This window comes from Anarrhichthys ocellatus, unplaced genomic scaffold, assembly GCF_004355925.1.
Source record: "Anarrhichthys ocellatus isolate YVR2014 unplaced genomic scaffold, GSC_Weel_1.0 scaffold34, whole genome shotgun sequence".
In the NCBI taxonomy this organism is placed as follows: Eukaryota; Metazoa; Chordata; class Actinopteri; order Perciformes; family Anarhichadidae; genus Anarrhichthys; species Anarrhichthys ocellatus.
Window position 1 is genome coordinate 494198 of NW_022280064.1, and position 16267 is coordinate 510464.

Genomic DNA, 16267 nt, shown 5'->3' on the forward strand with positions numbered 1-16267 from the left:
TGACTTACGGAAAGGGTTCATAAAGGGCTTAAAATGTCTGCGAGAGAGCCCTCAAACACTTGACGATTTGACAGTGGGACATCCCTAAACCCTCAAGGACTTCGCGGGAGCGCACCTCAAAGTCCGTGAGTCCGTAAGGGGGGACATTGGGATTTGGCCAAGGACACTGAGCGGCATGTAATGCTGACGTCATTATAGGCCGGCGCACAGGCTCTGACAGTCAAAGAATACGCCCAACATGTCAAACTAAAGATCTAATTGGTTGAACACTATGACAATCAACAATATCGTCCCCATTTACTTTAATCACTGGCTGCAGGTGAGAGTGTGCAGGCCTGGGCCTCTCTTCTTACCTAGAGACACCGAGGTGAAATCTGATTGGATGAAAGCTCTACTTAAAACAAGCTGCACTGGAAGCAGAGCAACTGAGGAAGACAGTAGCTGTGCAATGAGAAAATAAGATAATGGGAAGGATATTTTTATAAATTATAATACATGTAGTGTATTTAAGAAAAATTATTAAATTATAAAATAGATATAGCTTTGTGATTCTGTTTAGGCCAGCAGAGAAGGCCTTGCAGGCCCTGACGGACCGCCACTCGTAAAATGACTTAACTTTTGGTTTGGCATGGGAAACAGACGTCGGTCCCCAGAGTTAAAGTCCTGTGTTTGTCTGACCCATCCACCGCCCCTCCCACTTGTCTCTCTACTACGTTTGTTGCTCCGAGTGTCTATTAATGATGGGTTTACATTAGAGTTAGTTGAAAGGCTGCCTTGCTGAGGCGGCTGTCAAGCTACCGAGAGCTATCGAGACGCAGAGGGCCGCTGCCCAGGCGTGGGTATTTAGCCCCCTAGGGAGTCTGACCAGGCTGAAACAAGTCTTCTGTCCAACATTTCAGTTGTTACAGTGAAGATAACAATGAATCAACAAGCAGCATTTATACATCACTGAGCACATGAACTCTCACATGGATACACAGCATACTCCTCGTGCTCTAACTCATCTGAATTTGTGTAGTTCTAACAAGCTCTCTCTCTCTCTCTCTCTCTCTCTCTGTCTCTCTCTCTCTCTTTCTCTCTCACAGCAGTTAAGCACAGGCCCAATAATAACTGTTGGGCATTAAATATTTAGACACAGAACAAGTGGCATTTCAGTTTTCCTGTCATCACAAAAGTTATTGAAGTGCATTGGTAAAAAAGTCTCATCTCACAGTAACCCCTGAAACTCAATTATACAGTGTTACCTCACTTCTACTTAACAATGTAATGATTGGATATCTATCTGTGGCCTCAAACACAGAGGTAGTTTGGTCACATTAGGAGCCTTTAGAGACAGATGCAGGCCTTGAATCCCATGCTGACCCACAGTTTTGTGAAAGCTGGAAATAATTTCCCACGAAAATCTCAATCCCCAATCTGCTTTGTACGAGAAGGAAAGCAGGAAAACGTGTCTACCCTCAGTGCTTCAAACTACTACCACTGATCCCGTCTGCATTCATCACCTGTCAATATTTATGAGTTAGCAAACACCGCCCTCAATTCAATGTTGAATAAGACATGCTTGTGTATTGATCCGCCCGCAGCTGCGTCTACTTTAATGGAATAACTAATCTGATGGCCTCAGATAAATGGGCTCATTAAAGTGAACACTCACAGGCACGCACTGCATTCAAAATATAACAATCGCAAAATCAACATGTTGATTTGTCTCATTTTCCTCATCTGATAGTGGTATTACCCTTCAAATGCACTTCACTATCTAAATAGTAGTCAGTGTAGAAGTTGCACACTTCCCAATCAACACGGTTGCATGAATGAATGGGTGAACGTGTTTTGTTGGTCTTTCCCTCTTTGATTCTCTCTATGACTGTTGCTTTTTGATGATGGTTGGGAGTGTTGTGTGAATGAAAGACAACTTTGATCGAGCATGAATCTCTTCATCCTTCACAGTGAGTTCTCTCGTCTCTTTTCTCCGTGCGTCGCTGTCCATGAACGAGCCTGGAGGCTACAGGTTTCACTTTGAATTCTGTCTAAGTGTTAGTAAAGGCCCTCAGTCCAAGATGGCGCCACTCAAAACATGCTGCTTGGTAGTGAAGAGAGTGAATGTAAGGACACGCCGGGAAATAACGATGAAGAGAAAACAGAGGAACAGAGTTTAATTCACAAGTCTGACTCGATGCTTGAACTCAGGAGCACCAGGAGCATTAACTAGAACCACCTGAACCTACTGTACCAAATATGCTCCAAATTGACCAATCATGAAAATCATCCAAGCTTAGCTTAGCAGGTCTGTGAACTTTGAATCTCTCCACATATTGAAGCAGCATGCTTGGGGCTGTAGTAAGAGCGACACAGGACATTTTAAGAGTTTGGAGGGTGGTGCATTCATTTTTACCTTTTCAAGACCAAAAACACAAGAGCAAAAGTATAAGGAATGGATTAAACAGTGTTTGTCTGCTCTAACGTGAGCTGCACACGTTAGCATATCCTGCTAGTTAGCTTACTACCTACAGTAATAACTTAACCCAGTGTTATTTCCAAGGCCAAGAAGTACTTCATACTACGCTATTAAAGAAGCAAAGGACATGATAGCACATCTACAGTCTGAAATACCAGTCTGATTTGACATTTTCTTCATGAAACTCACAGTACTAGTACTAACTATAGCTCTACACAGCAATACCTGAACAATATTGCTTCTTTATGTCCATGTCTTCTGCATGGATCATAAACTGGTGAGGATGCTGGGACATGCAGCTTTGGCCCCTCAGTCTATTAGCACGATATTATGTCCGTAGCCATCAAGTGCATATTTAAGAGTTTATGTTTTAAAACAAGTCAGCAGGAAATTGTCTTTGCCTGACTTTTCAACCAACTCTTTGAGCTTAATTAGCAGCTGATAAATCAGTTGTGACAAAATCCACAGTTCGCGACTGGTTTCCTAGCTTAGTCTGCGATCAGGGACACATCATTTTAAATAAATACTTTAAAATGTCGATGCTAAAGCTGCCTCGGTTATCACTGTAAAATGCATATGCGCCTGGATAGAGTGAGGAGCTTAATATGTGCAGCAACAATGGTGCAGCTTAGTGAAAAGTTAATAGATCGAGAAAGAGTGGCTTTCACCGCAGGATGAATATAGACATCAAACTATTTTTTCAGGCTTTTGGGGTCCGCTGGAAAATGTGTGTGTACATGCATGTGTGTGAACGTGTACTTACAGCTATCCTCTTCCTCTGAAATGAGCTTGACCACGTAGCAGGCGTAGATAAACCCCATCAACTAGAGACAAAGAGAGCAGCAGAAACATTATTCTTTTGTGCAAGACAGAGAGCCAGACAGACAGGTAGATAGATAACAGGGAAAGCATGCACATTTAACTAACTGTTTAAACAGACAGGGAAAACAGGTGTTGGTGTAAGTGGAGCAGAACAGCTCTGTGGTATTTTGCTTCCAAATAGAGCCCTTGAATCAACGGACACACAGGGTGACTAGCATCATCAATGACAACTTCAAATTTAGCCTAAAGTTTCATGGTTCCCAGCTGTATTGACACTGTTTTAATACACATCTTTAAAACATACAACTAATATAAAAAAAAAAAGGATTGTCACAATGTCTCCATTATGGCGCTGTGGGTAAACATTAGTGAGATTGTGATCACTGAAATTGAATTTCCAGCTCCCCGTGTTACTTCGGTGTTGCGATGTCAAGGTTGATAGTTCCCTATTTGTTCCCTCAGCGCCGCCGCCCACTCTGACAGGGCTTTGTTGTGCCGGGGTGTAACTAAACGCAGAGGTGTACCTCGCATTGTTCTCTCTCACGGTCCCACCTCCGATTGGAGCCGTTCACAAACATGAAAACAACGACGGCTGCAGATTGAAACAATAAAGGGGCTACAGTGCTGCGATACTTTAAACGAGTCTGTGTGTGTGTGTGCGGTGTTTAGACAGTGATATAGCCGTCTTCACTAGCAGAACACCTTTGCGCTCTGATCTCCTCTCCCATTGGCTGTCTGTTTCCAAGGCGACCTGTCGGAGGTGGCTGATGGGAGGGAAGATGCGGTAAGGCGCGGTCAATGTAAGGTCGGCCTTTTAGCGACCTTATTACTACCCCCGCAGCGTTAGAGGAGGAAAAGAGAGACGCAGGCCGGCAATGATGGGCGTATATGTGTTTTCATGAGGCATTAAACTAACACATTAACCTGAATATAGAGGCCATGTTGTTCAAAAGAAGATTTAAGTCTAAGAAAAATGACATTGACCTGGTTGGTATTCTATTGACTACATGGACACATGCCAGCACGCACGCAAATACACAGGGAGCTGACATTTGAGATTCAGAGTATACCTCAAGGTCTTGACCTCATTTAGTCTAAATAATGTTGAGCTCCCAGAGCTCCTCTCTCCTCCCACCTTTTTTCATACTTTCTCCCTCTCTTCCTATTTACCTTCCCGCTTCTGTTCTTTTCTCTCTTCCACCGCTATCTCTATTTCCTTCCCTCCTTTTCTTCCTTCCTCCTCCTTGTTTCTCTCCCTGTCTCTCACAAGTACATGACTCATAGAAATATAGTGTTTTGCTCAGTGGGAGATGAATTCACTTAAAGCTGAACCAAACACTGGAAGTAGACAATGCTGCGAGTATCAGCATGGGGATCAACAGTGAGGAGAAAATCAATTTGGATAACGTAGGAGGCTTCGTGAGTCACAGATGTCTCGCAAAATTACCACTGGTCAAAGGCGGTTTACTGGCTATAAAATCTCAGTGGTCTCTACCATTGACAGCAGTAATAGCAGAAAGATTAAGATGACCTCAAGCCAAAGAGTGCCTCTCCTATCCGCTGTCACTCCAGCTAAAATGATTCACTACCAGCATCCACTTAAATGTCACAAAGTCAAAAAAATTATGTTTGAAAGACTTTCAGGAGTTTGGGGAGTTTTTTTTCCCTGCCACATGCCCGTACAAGCTGAACCGGAGCCCGTCGTGCCTTCTGCTGGCTCATTGCCTCCGAAAATGACTTTTGGGTGCAGTTTTGTTAGAGCCACTGAACAGAGTGCAGAGAGCGTCGCCGCCCGGCTATACAGAACATTTGATCAGCTGTGATAGAGCGCGTTTCTCTGCACATCAATATCCTGTTAATATTCTGGATACTCAAGTATTCCATTTTGGTGTTGCTGCATGTAAACATAATATCCTGTCTATACAATAAACCTGATTTGATCTTCTCCCGATGTGAAGGAACCCAAATAAGATTGGTGAGGGTGCACCAATATTAGCTACGGGGTTGAGCCTTATCTTGTTTATTGTTGGACTTCTGGCGCCTGGAGTTATATTTGGACTACCTTGCTGCTCTTGAACCCCATACACTTAAATATCTATCATTTTGAGTTTTGCTGAGATGAAAAGTTCCCCATGAAATAGTTTTAAGTACATAATAAAATCTCCGACAAGAGATCGTGATATGACTAAGAATAAGATGAAAAACATCCAAACAACCATCTGAATTTCTTAGCCCACAACACTTTACTGACCTTGAGGGTAACTTTATTTATTTATTTTCTCATCTGCAATATTTTACTCACAGTGACTCATGCATTGAAGCTCACAGCATTCAGATTATTATATTGCCACCAAGTAAAATAACAAAGTAACATTGGGGAAAGGAAAAGTTTACCAAGGGTTATGTTAAAAATTGTATATGAATATTATATTACCTTTCACACTGGCCCTTTAAACTCAAAACAACCTCTTTCGACTGTTCCATTTTCACTGCCATTTCAACTTCTTTCACTAATTCTATTTCAAATGCTACTTCAACTTCTTTCAGTATTTCAACTATTTCAGGTGTTGCAACTGAAGTTCTTCTTTTCTAAAGAAAATGTATCCTTTTCTAGATTCAAACTATTTTTGAGGATCTAATGAATTGATAACAATTAATAATGGTGACTGACCGCCGTTTGTTTGTGTGTGAGAATAAAAAGAAAAACAAGCATTTTAGCTTCTTTGTTGTTGGAAATATTTCTTCCGTGGTTTTGCAGCTTCTGTCTGCATTTGTAAGGACTGAATTAAAGTGAGTTTCTCCAGGGTTTCTGGTTCCTTTTCCTTTCATTTTGTCTTTGGATTAAGGTTACCTAGTTACCGCAGCAATACTGAAGGGTGTTCGGTGTGACAAGTGGAAATGGAAATGGCACCACTTAAGCATAGACAGGATCCCTGCCCTGATCAGCCTGACAAGCAATAAATTGTACAACTTCACCAATTCCCCTCACAGAGGCATGCACCTCATTCAGAGCAGAAACAATTTTAATGGGGTTTTATGTGCACGGTGACACTCACTATCCCAGGAGGCAGGGAGACAGTCTTTATCCCATGTCTTAAAAATACCGTGCAGCAGGTGCTTGTTGCCATTATAAACAGTGTAGTTAGTTAAGCAACTGTGAGTCAGCAAAGCATCTATTGTCTTAAGGCAGGGATGAGTAAGGGTAATAAACTGTCAGACGTGCGTGTACTTTCCTCTCCACATTAGTTGACAGTAACATTTATTTTCCCCTTCAGAGCTCGAACCGAATGTTCCGAACAAACGTTGATAATGATAATGACTCCAAAGTGGGCTTCCTGCAGTGCAGATGCAACCTTTATTTTCACAATCCCCTCTCAATTCTTTTTTTACCATCTGGGTTTAGCGTGTTAGCATGCTAACATTTGCAAGTACTTTTTGACCTGACGATGGCGCTACATTGGAAGTTAAACCATCACTAACGTCTCTACAATTCATCCTGAAGGGGAAAATGAATGTGTCCATCAAACTGACAACGACAATCAATCCAACAGTAGTCGAGACATTTCGCTCAAAACCACAAATGTGAACCTCACGGTGGCGCAACATGAACAGTCATCAGGACGCATCTTCTGGGCACCATGAATGTGTGGAGCAATTTTTTTTTTTTTGCAATCTGTACGGTGCAATAGCTGTTGAGATATTCACGACATTCTGGTGGACTGACCGACCAAACACAGGCAGATATTTCCATTCCTATAGTCTCACAAACTTATTGTAGATAACCAAAACTTTCAGGCACTAATATGAGATCATAAAACACAATGGGTATTTGTACTTTTAGCAGCAAATAAATCATATAATAATTACAAAATTGGCCATTTGTTTTCTTTATTTCTACCGGAGTAATGATGTAGCATACAATATCAAGCTACTTGGACATTACTGCCCCAAAATGATCCAGAATCCCATAAAAGTGTAGGGCTCCATTTGCCATGCGGCAAAGAAATGTCATTTAACTAAAAAAGAAAACTGAATCATCATTGTCTCCTACAATAATGAAGTCCCAACTGCTCCCTCAGCAGAGATTCTGATAACACCTGGACGTTTTTAAAGGAGCTTGGGGAGAAATTAGTTGAATGTCAAACAGCTGGTGTTCGATTAGGAAAGGGGGAACCTAAAGTATGTATTCTGCATAGCCTGAGACCAAGGACAGGTGACATGGGGTAAGCAGTTATAGGTCAGTCACCCGGTGACGCAGTTTGTCCTCCACCAAGGAGGAAGGTGAGGTTGCATTTTGCCAAAACAATCGAAGTGGAAAGTGCTGATGGCACCGCATCTTCCCCCCTCAAGGTTTGAAATGAATCAGCTCACAGGTTGATGTACGACCAACATTTCTGCAGATCATGACGTTATTTAGATCCATAATGAATTCTTTCCCATTGCCTGCGACTTTCCACCCTCAACCTTCACACCGTTTATGAGGAATCTTAATTGTAGAGTTGTTTGCCTGCCCGTGTGATAATCTCATTTGTGTTGGGTGCATTACTCTATTATGAAAACGTATTCATCTCAAACGAGAGAATCCATTACGGCCGGCATTTTTCTGCTGCGGATAAATTGTGCCACGAAGAAGGTGTCACGTTCATTGGATTAAATCTGTTTTGTGCTGAAGATGCCCACTTAAACTCAGACTAATGTTTTGCTCTCTGTGAATTATTTGTGAGGAAAACATTTTGTCAGCCAGTCAAAGCTGCACAAAAATTGCTGCAATCAATAATTATGTCCAATCACTTTCATTTTAATTTGTTGGTGCTGTTTGATGATTGCGTAAAACTGCACACAATTTACAGCAACAACAAATGAATCACAAATTAAGTGAAATCCAGTATCAACCACGCTCACCCCCCAATTTTGCGGCTGCCATTAGCATCACTTCTTTCAAGCTTTTCTTTAATTGATTCAGGAAGTTCTTAGGTGTCTTAATCTGAAAGAAATGGGAGGTTTCACATATTCAGCAAATGTGGGATTAGTGCTTCAGAGCACAGCAGTTGCTTTGGTTGACTGACATTCAATTCTCATGCATTGTTCTTTCTCTTCCCTGATCTTTGAATAGCAACAGCTATTCAAAGCTCGGGTCCCAGTGCTGCTTCCATGAATACAATTCAACCTTAACATGACATCATTGTCTCTGGTCAAAGACGACAATGTCACACTCAATTCAGTCAATGAAAATCAAAGTAAAAACAACACTTCATATGCAAATGAATCAATTTATTTCCCCCATGCTGAACGAGGAAAACTAGAAACCTAGTAATAATAATATGACAATATTTCTCCTTTGTTGTTTGATTATAGCAACTGGTCTACTAAGGCTGCAGCCTTTTTTTTTGCCACCGTTCAAAAATAGTTTGTCTGTAAATTATCAAAAATTCTAAATGTTATCCTTTTACTTTGTTCATCTATAGTGTTTTTTATTTCTTCATAAAAACACACAATTAAAATGATAAGGAAATACAAGAATGCTAACTTGTTAAACCTGCTAAACCTGAGCATGTTAGCATGATACATTAGCATTTAGTGAAAAGCACCGCTGTCTCACAGAGCTGCAGCATGGCTGTACACTTGTCGTATAAATATATGCATGATAGTTTAGTATCATGTATATATTTGGTGCACGCAGAACAATCTGCAACTGGAAAGTTTACTCTGAAAGTCATGACTGTCTTAAAAGTTTATATTGCCTGATGGTTATGGGCCAAAACTCATTCTGGATTTTACACCAGAAATATGTCAAAGTTATCAGCCAATTCTGTGCAAAATAAACTTGACTGTTGTTCAGTATTCAGTCTAAAATGTGTGCGCAGTCTCTCAGTAAACTGTTTCAGTGTGAATATGTGTAACATTAAAACAAGCAGCATAGATAATGATTATTTTCATCACATGAACACATAACATTACGCAGACAAGGCTATTCAACTGTTTGCTGTGGATTGTTGAGTGTACAGTATGGATCAACCAAAACCAACAAGTGGGTGATTTCACTGATCAGTTCCTCCACTCTGGTTGAAGTTATGCTAATCACTGACATTACTTGCAGGCCTGCACTCTAGATCACTGAGCCGGCAAGAAGGCTCATTTTAGACGTGTTTTTGTTGTTGCAAAATGTCATTTAATTATTCTGTGCTACTAGCAGGTAGAATAAAGCTGAAAGAAAACATAACTGTGATCACAGAAGTCTTACTCGCACATTCCCCCTCTGTGCTGCAGTGTGGCAGTGATGGTGTTAGCCTACATTTCACTGAGGACTCTCTGGATCTCCCTGGAGAAGCCCTATGCTCTGCTTCAGCTCAGATCTTCATACGGTGCACAAATTATAAAGACACTTCTGGTGCGTTTTTTTTCCAGTTTGGAAACTAATCTGTCGGTTAACTCTTCAAAAACAACACAGTCATTTGCAGTCAGGGCATCCATCCAGAAGTGCTTCTAATTTCTGAAAAAACATCAGCCTCACCTGTCACAAATATCCCCCTTCTTTTTATTGCCCAGTACCAGTTAACCAGCCAGCTACCAGTAAACAGGCAACCAGTCAGCTTAGAGTCCAGCCTAACCGAACCATAACCCCACATTTAGTCAGCCGGTGGGCTGGTTGAACGTATGCTATTAAGGACCCTGACAGCGTTTCCACCAATTACAGTAAACCAGCCAGCCAGTCAGCCAGTGAACCAGTCAGACTGTTGAGTGTGTGTGCTCATGGAGCATGACAGTGTTTCCACACACCAATTACTGCGAGACAGTGGTACAGCCGTGTGGTGGCTTGGCACTCAGCCACACTATAAGTACCACTATCGATTGACAGAGTGCACGAGGAGAGCGGGCGCGCTCGCGAGAGAGACGGTCCTGCTATGTGAGGGAGGAAGACGCAGAGTGAAAAAGACATGCTGAGACTCCCAAACTCTTTCTCTCTTTCCGTTGGTGAAGCGATGCATGCAGTCAAATTGAAGCGTCGGTTTGTTTATTGCCCTGTATTCATAATTGTGAGCTTCATTACGGAGGAGAATGGGATGAAAGGTGACAGGCCTCCGTCATCCTCCGCTCTGTATTTCTCTCTCTCTCTCTGCTGTCTCTTCTGATCTTGCTAATTATCGCAGTTTGACAGTGCAAGAGAAGAAGAAATACAGAGGGCGAGGGTAAGTGACAGGCAGAGGGAAACAGAGAGAAGGAAATCGCTTTTTGTAAGAATGTAATAAGACGGAGTGAGCAAGAGAGAGATAGAGAGAAAGTCTTCCAAAGCAGCTTATCCAGCCCTTTCTATGTTAATGAGGGTTATTAACTTAACGGAGCCTGGGTGCTTTTATTCAACCACAAAGTTGCACAGTTACCCACAATTGCCTAACCCATGGCAACAGACAGAGTTGGCACGGCATGGTTGTAATACACTTTAGAATGCATTAAACTAAATGTATTGGTGACTGTAACTGTACAGAACACCAATTTAATAATTGCATTAATTTCAAAGCACTGCATCACACACACACATCACTAAAAGCACATAATGTAACTACCGCATATAACACAGAGACTCACACAGCAGATCTTTTTCAATGAACACCTAATGCACTAAAATGTCATAACTAAAAGAAATAGTTCAATAATTTGGGATTTTTTTTTTTGTTGCTGCTTTTTTTCCCTGAGAGTAAAAATGAGAATATCAATACAACATCAATCTGTATGGATGAAATCTCTCATAATATTCAACCCGCTCATATCTGCCCCATGGAGCTTTCTCCGCTCCTTGTTTTGTTTGTGCTGATCTGAACTATTAGGCCGACCTCACCGCTTTCATCAGCGAGCAGAAGAGACAGAAGAGACAGAAGAGACAGAAGAGACAGAAGAGACAGAAGAGCGGCTAGCTGGTAAACATTTTGCGGCTAAAGAGCCGGATATTTCCCCGAGGAGTTGTTGGAGGCAGGGAGAGCGAATATTGGTCTTACACTTGTTGAGTGGCTCGAGTTGCTTCTCCAAATAAATGCAAACACTGTTTCCTGTCTGTTGAATGTGTTAATATGAAGCTGTTTGCTAACAGTTGTATTGCTGTTTAAAGTAGGCTATACAGTGCTGGAGTCACTGTTTGTTGAGCCTAATTTAGCATAAATACTCAAACAGTCAGCCTGGCTCTGTCTGGAATTTGAAAGAAAATGCCTTCAAGTGTTAAAACATAGATAATTAGTATTTTGTATGTTTGGCTCATACAACAAATTAAAAAACAACTGTTCTATTGTATTGGTTACATGCAGATTCAATCTACCATGAATGTCTAGCAAATTATCGCTAACTGTGAGATGACTGAATAACATTTCTTACATTTTAGCTTTGGAATGGCGATACAAAAACAAAACAAGACCCTACAAACTCTTTGGATACTGAATATCACTTTTACTAGAACCTAATCTTTCTCACAATACTAACTCGCGAACACTAACCTGTGCTCACAAATAATATGGACAAAGCCAAGCTGGCTGCTTCCCTCTGCTGTTAGCCCTCATGCTATCCAGCTACATCAGTAAAATACACAAGGTTCATTTACTGTCTCGTGTCCGAAAGAAGCAAATATGAGTAATTTGCAAAATGTTACGTTACTTTTTTTATTTTACTAAAATAAAAAAATATGAAGACAAATGTCTGTTTACAACTGTTACATAGTTAAAGCAGCACCCACCGTGAGCGACCGGTCGCTCCCGTTGTAACGCCCAGATGTAACAATGTGAATACTATATACTAGAAAGTATTTATTTAGCTGAATTACTTACAGCCAGGAGTATCTGCAGCGAGGAGTGGGCCACCTCTATGAACTGGAAATCCATCAGGCAGCCGGATATAGATATATATCGGTGGTCCTCGGGTGCCCAGGAGGGAGGAGGGGTGATGGGTGTCACCCTGCACCCTGGGCCGTTCTCCATCCACCAGGAGCGATGCATGGACAGGTTGAACGTCAGGACAAGGTCAGAGTCCTGCCAAGAAAGAGCCAGGGAGACGGACAGAAAGAGTTGAATTACATCAGGAATGAACTACGACACAAAGCACACCTGGAACAAGGCAGCAGTGCAGGTTATATAACCAGGTTTTAATTTAAAGCAAACTGTTTGTTAAATCGAGCTCTGAGAGATAGAGACATTGGAGGAGAGGGTTTGGCGCAAGCTAAAAATAGATCTGTAATTCCAATGATCTGGGATCACTCAGATTAGATCTGAATCATGCACAGGCCGGGTTATGATAAGGACAATAGGGGAGGGAGAGGGAAGGATGATGGGAGGAGGCCATGAAGAGAAAGGAAGAGGGAGGAAAACGGAGGAGAAGCTTGGAGAGGGAGGCAGGAAGGGAGGGGAGGGAGCTGCAGCAAAACTTATTCTAGCCCCCTAAAAGAAAGGCTCGAAATCAATATCCGTGTGCTATATTTAGAATATTTTCACTGCTTTATCTTGTCGTAAGGCAGCCCTTTTTCATTGGGGAACTGAACTGAAAGTGAAACTCATCCATGCTCTCGTCAAAGCCACCAGGCTCCGTTAACAAGAACAGTATAGATAAGTTCGGCTTTCAGTGCAGTTCCCCGTTGGAAAATATTCTAAACATGGTGTACACATTGATATTGATCTTTACAGGTGGGCCTTTTGCTCAGGTGGCTAAAATAAATGTTGCTGCTGCTCCGTCCTCAGCAGTACATAGCTTTGCTCCCGTGCCGGTACTCGTGTCTGAGTCCGTGCCGACCGCCATCTACTGTAGGTAGTAATACACTGACTATGGATAAGTACCTCATGCAACCCCACTTCAAATAATCCAAACTATCCCTTTAATATGAATGTGGCAAACATCACTGAGGGGTTATCTTGCCAAACTGGCACAAGGGCTCCAAAACAAATAATGGATGGATTGTGATGACATTTTGTAAAGAGAGTCACGGTCCACAGAGAATGCATCCTACTTACTTTGGTGACCCCCCCCTGACACTTGCTCCATCGCTATCATGAGGCTGACATTTTTAGTTTTGTGTGAAACTGCGGTGGGTAGCCATTCAATTGGCGGAGGTATTCTTGGTGCCGAGTGGATAAATCCTTTCAATTTTGGAGATCGCCCAAGATCTCATCTAGCGCCACCAGCAGGACAAAGTTATCAAGCATCCTGGGAAATATGTCGACATCTAAAAGATGGGCTGGCTAATTGTTATATATATTCATGGTCCCCAGAGAATGAATCCAAATGACTTTAATCCCATGATCCTCCCTCTAGCTCCATCATGATTGATTTAACGTAGTTTATGACCAAAGACCTTATAATCATATTCCCATTAGCCTCAGCCAAAAATTTTGTTTAGTGCTATTAGGCACATGGACGGTCATTTAGTCTTGTTGTTCTACAGATACGGAGACATTGTCTTCTCTTTTTAAACTTCGTCCACCACAGCATGAGCAGTCCCGTCACTGGCAGAGATAACTTTAAACAACAACCAGAAGCTGCAAAGAACAGCACAACTGTCAAAGAGTAAATAAACAAACATTTTTGCCGGGTTGTTGTTTGGGTTCTACTTCCCCGTAGCAGAGAGAGAGGCCACGTAGCAATCGCCCCTGCAGTCTGCTTTGGCTCCTCTACAAATCCTTTTAATTCTAAAAGCCTAAAAGACGCACGATAAATCAGTTATGATGGTCGTCTTGGTTTAAATAATGCAAATATTAACGACTCCACTTAGCAAGGAGAGACATAGATCATTCCACAGATGGCCGTGCAAACCGCACAAACTAATACGCACACTAACAAATACATTACGCACACACACGTGCTTCTTTGTCTTGCACTGCTTTGCCATTAGTCTAATGAAAAGCCTTAATGCTCTTTAAAAGCATGCTGAAAACAAAAACGGACTCATTTCATTTGCTCATTTCTTTTGCCGTGATGCATCTTCTTTGTATACCAAGACATCAAAAAGTTCTAAACATTTCCAGTTCACTTCCAGTTCATTTGCAGTTCCTTTAAATCTAAAACCAGTAACAGCATCACAGAGTATTAAATATTCTCGCTAATGAGGCAAAACCCCGCTCAAACTACATTTTTACTGCGAAAACACACATTTAATGACTACAATATAGGGGAATGAAGGGGTAAATAGTCCCATAAAGGTAGGAAAGCTCATCATTTTTCAACAGGAAACACTTTTACACCAGGACTTATCGTGACTTATTCTAGTGACGACCGCGAATGATAAGTAAACAGAGTCAGGGATTCAGTTCTCACGTCAATATCGGTTTCTTAACTGCATACTCCACTTTGTCTATATCTACCTGTACCACTAATCCTCTCACCGCATCCCTGGACTCCGTCACCTCCCTCAATATTGTTCTTGCTTAATTTTGAACCGTTCCCCTGTCTATTAATTCATACAATGGTCTCTCTTTCGTCTCTCTGTCCCCTCCCCTTTTTCTCCCCTCTTTTTCTTCCTTGGCCTCTCTCTATTTCAGCGTAATGAGTAAATGCCTCATTAGCGCCGAGCTTGATTAATGCCATCTCCCCTTGTTGTGCTCCTCTTTTTAATGAGTAAAATCTCTCTAAATTTCTCTCTCGCTCCTTCTCTGCCACCACTCTCCCGCCGTCTGTCTCTTCCTGTCACTGCCTTGCTCCAAATCTTTCTCCCTCTATTCTCATATTTCATCCCCTCTTTTCTTTCTTGCCCCCATTGTTCACCGGTCTCTCTCTCTCTCTCTCTGTTAAATGGGGTTGCAAGGGAGGCAATAATTATTTCAGTACAGTCTCTATCAGTGCTTTTCTAATGAGCCTCTCGAAGAAACACACACACACAAACACACACACACTCACACATAAACAAAAAAGGTAATTATGAGGGAAAAGCTGAATTTGGCAAAATGCAGGATGCATTGCTTCTAAGTCTGCAGTTTTCTCTCACGTTGTGAAGGCAATGAATGCTAACCACTTGCGGAATGTGGGAACAACATAAGTTGCAACTTCATTCAACTTGAGAGAAGACAAAGCAGCACTCATTGATTTATACGTATAGCTATAACAAAGAGCATTTCTAAAAAGAGCTTATGTAAATTATAAACATGACAAAATAAAATAGCACTAGTAACGAGAACAGGTAATCACTCTGCTAGAAAATGTGTAGAAATTGTTTATCCGCTTGGGAAATTATCTTTCTTGCTGAGAGTTAGGTGAGAATCTTTTGCATTTACCAAAATGTCTATTGTACCCGTAGTGAAGCCCTGTCATGTGATGCCATGTTGTCTACATGGTTTCATTTAGCCTCATCAATGTTAAACAAACCACATGGAACAACAAAAGAGACCCAGAGAGGAAAGGTACTCCTCTCTGGTTTTGCTCTCCATTCAGCTGTGTTTGAGGATCCTGTGCATGAGTTCATTGAGGTTACAGGGTCGGTAATAAAGCTTGGAACCAGACTGGTACTAATAATAAAAACCTGCATTATCTCCTTTCTATTCATCCGGCAGCAGTGAGCCGCAACAACAGACCTCTACCCCCACAGAATGGGAAAAGGAAAATTATATTAAAAATCACATTCATTAAGCTCATTTTTCCAAAAGCATAGTGCCAGTGTGTGAAGATACTTTTGCAATAAATAAAAAAATCCCCAAATATGAACAGTTTCAGTGTTCACAACCTGCACAAACGACTTTCCAATTATTCTACATTTACCAGTGGAATACAAAACAATTAGATTGTAGCTGCGCTGGCATTGATGTATTGATTCTATATGGTGGGATTTAACCCGCCAGGATGATGAAGCCAGAGCTCCACAATAATGTTGAGATATTAATCTGTCCGGCGATGAATGGGCTTGTTTGGCTTGCAACTTCAAATAAAAAATATTGACTAGATCTGTATTAGTATATAGAGCTCTCTCTCTCTCTCTCTCTCTCCCTCTGTGTGTGTATGTGTTCCTTACGAAGCGCCTGACTGTTTGTCTCT

The 16267-nt window shown here is 41.6% G+C and overlaps 1 protein-coding gene across 2 annotated transcripts in view; it reads right to left on the reverse strand.

The window, feature by feature from the left end:
* Positions 1-16267, reverse strand: part of nkain2 (sodium/potassium transporting ATPase interacting 2) — a 71045-nt gene that overhangs the window by 13644 nt on the left and 41134 nt on the right. For both annotated transcript variants that reach the window (XM_031866279.1, XM_031866280.1), the window contains exons 4-5: positions 12088-12288; positions 3222-3282 (exon numbers count right to left, since the gene is read on the reverse strand). In XM_031866279.1, coding sequence (XP_031722139.1) covers positions 3222-3282; positions 12088-12288 — 262 coding nt within the window. The remainder of the gene's footprint in view (positions 1-3221; positions 3283-12087; positions 12289-16267) is intronic.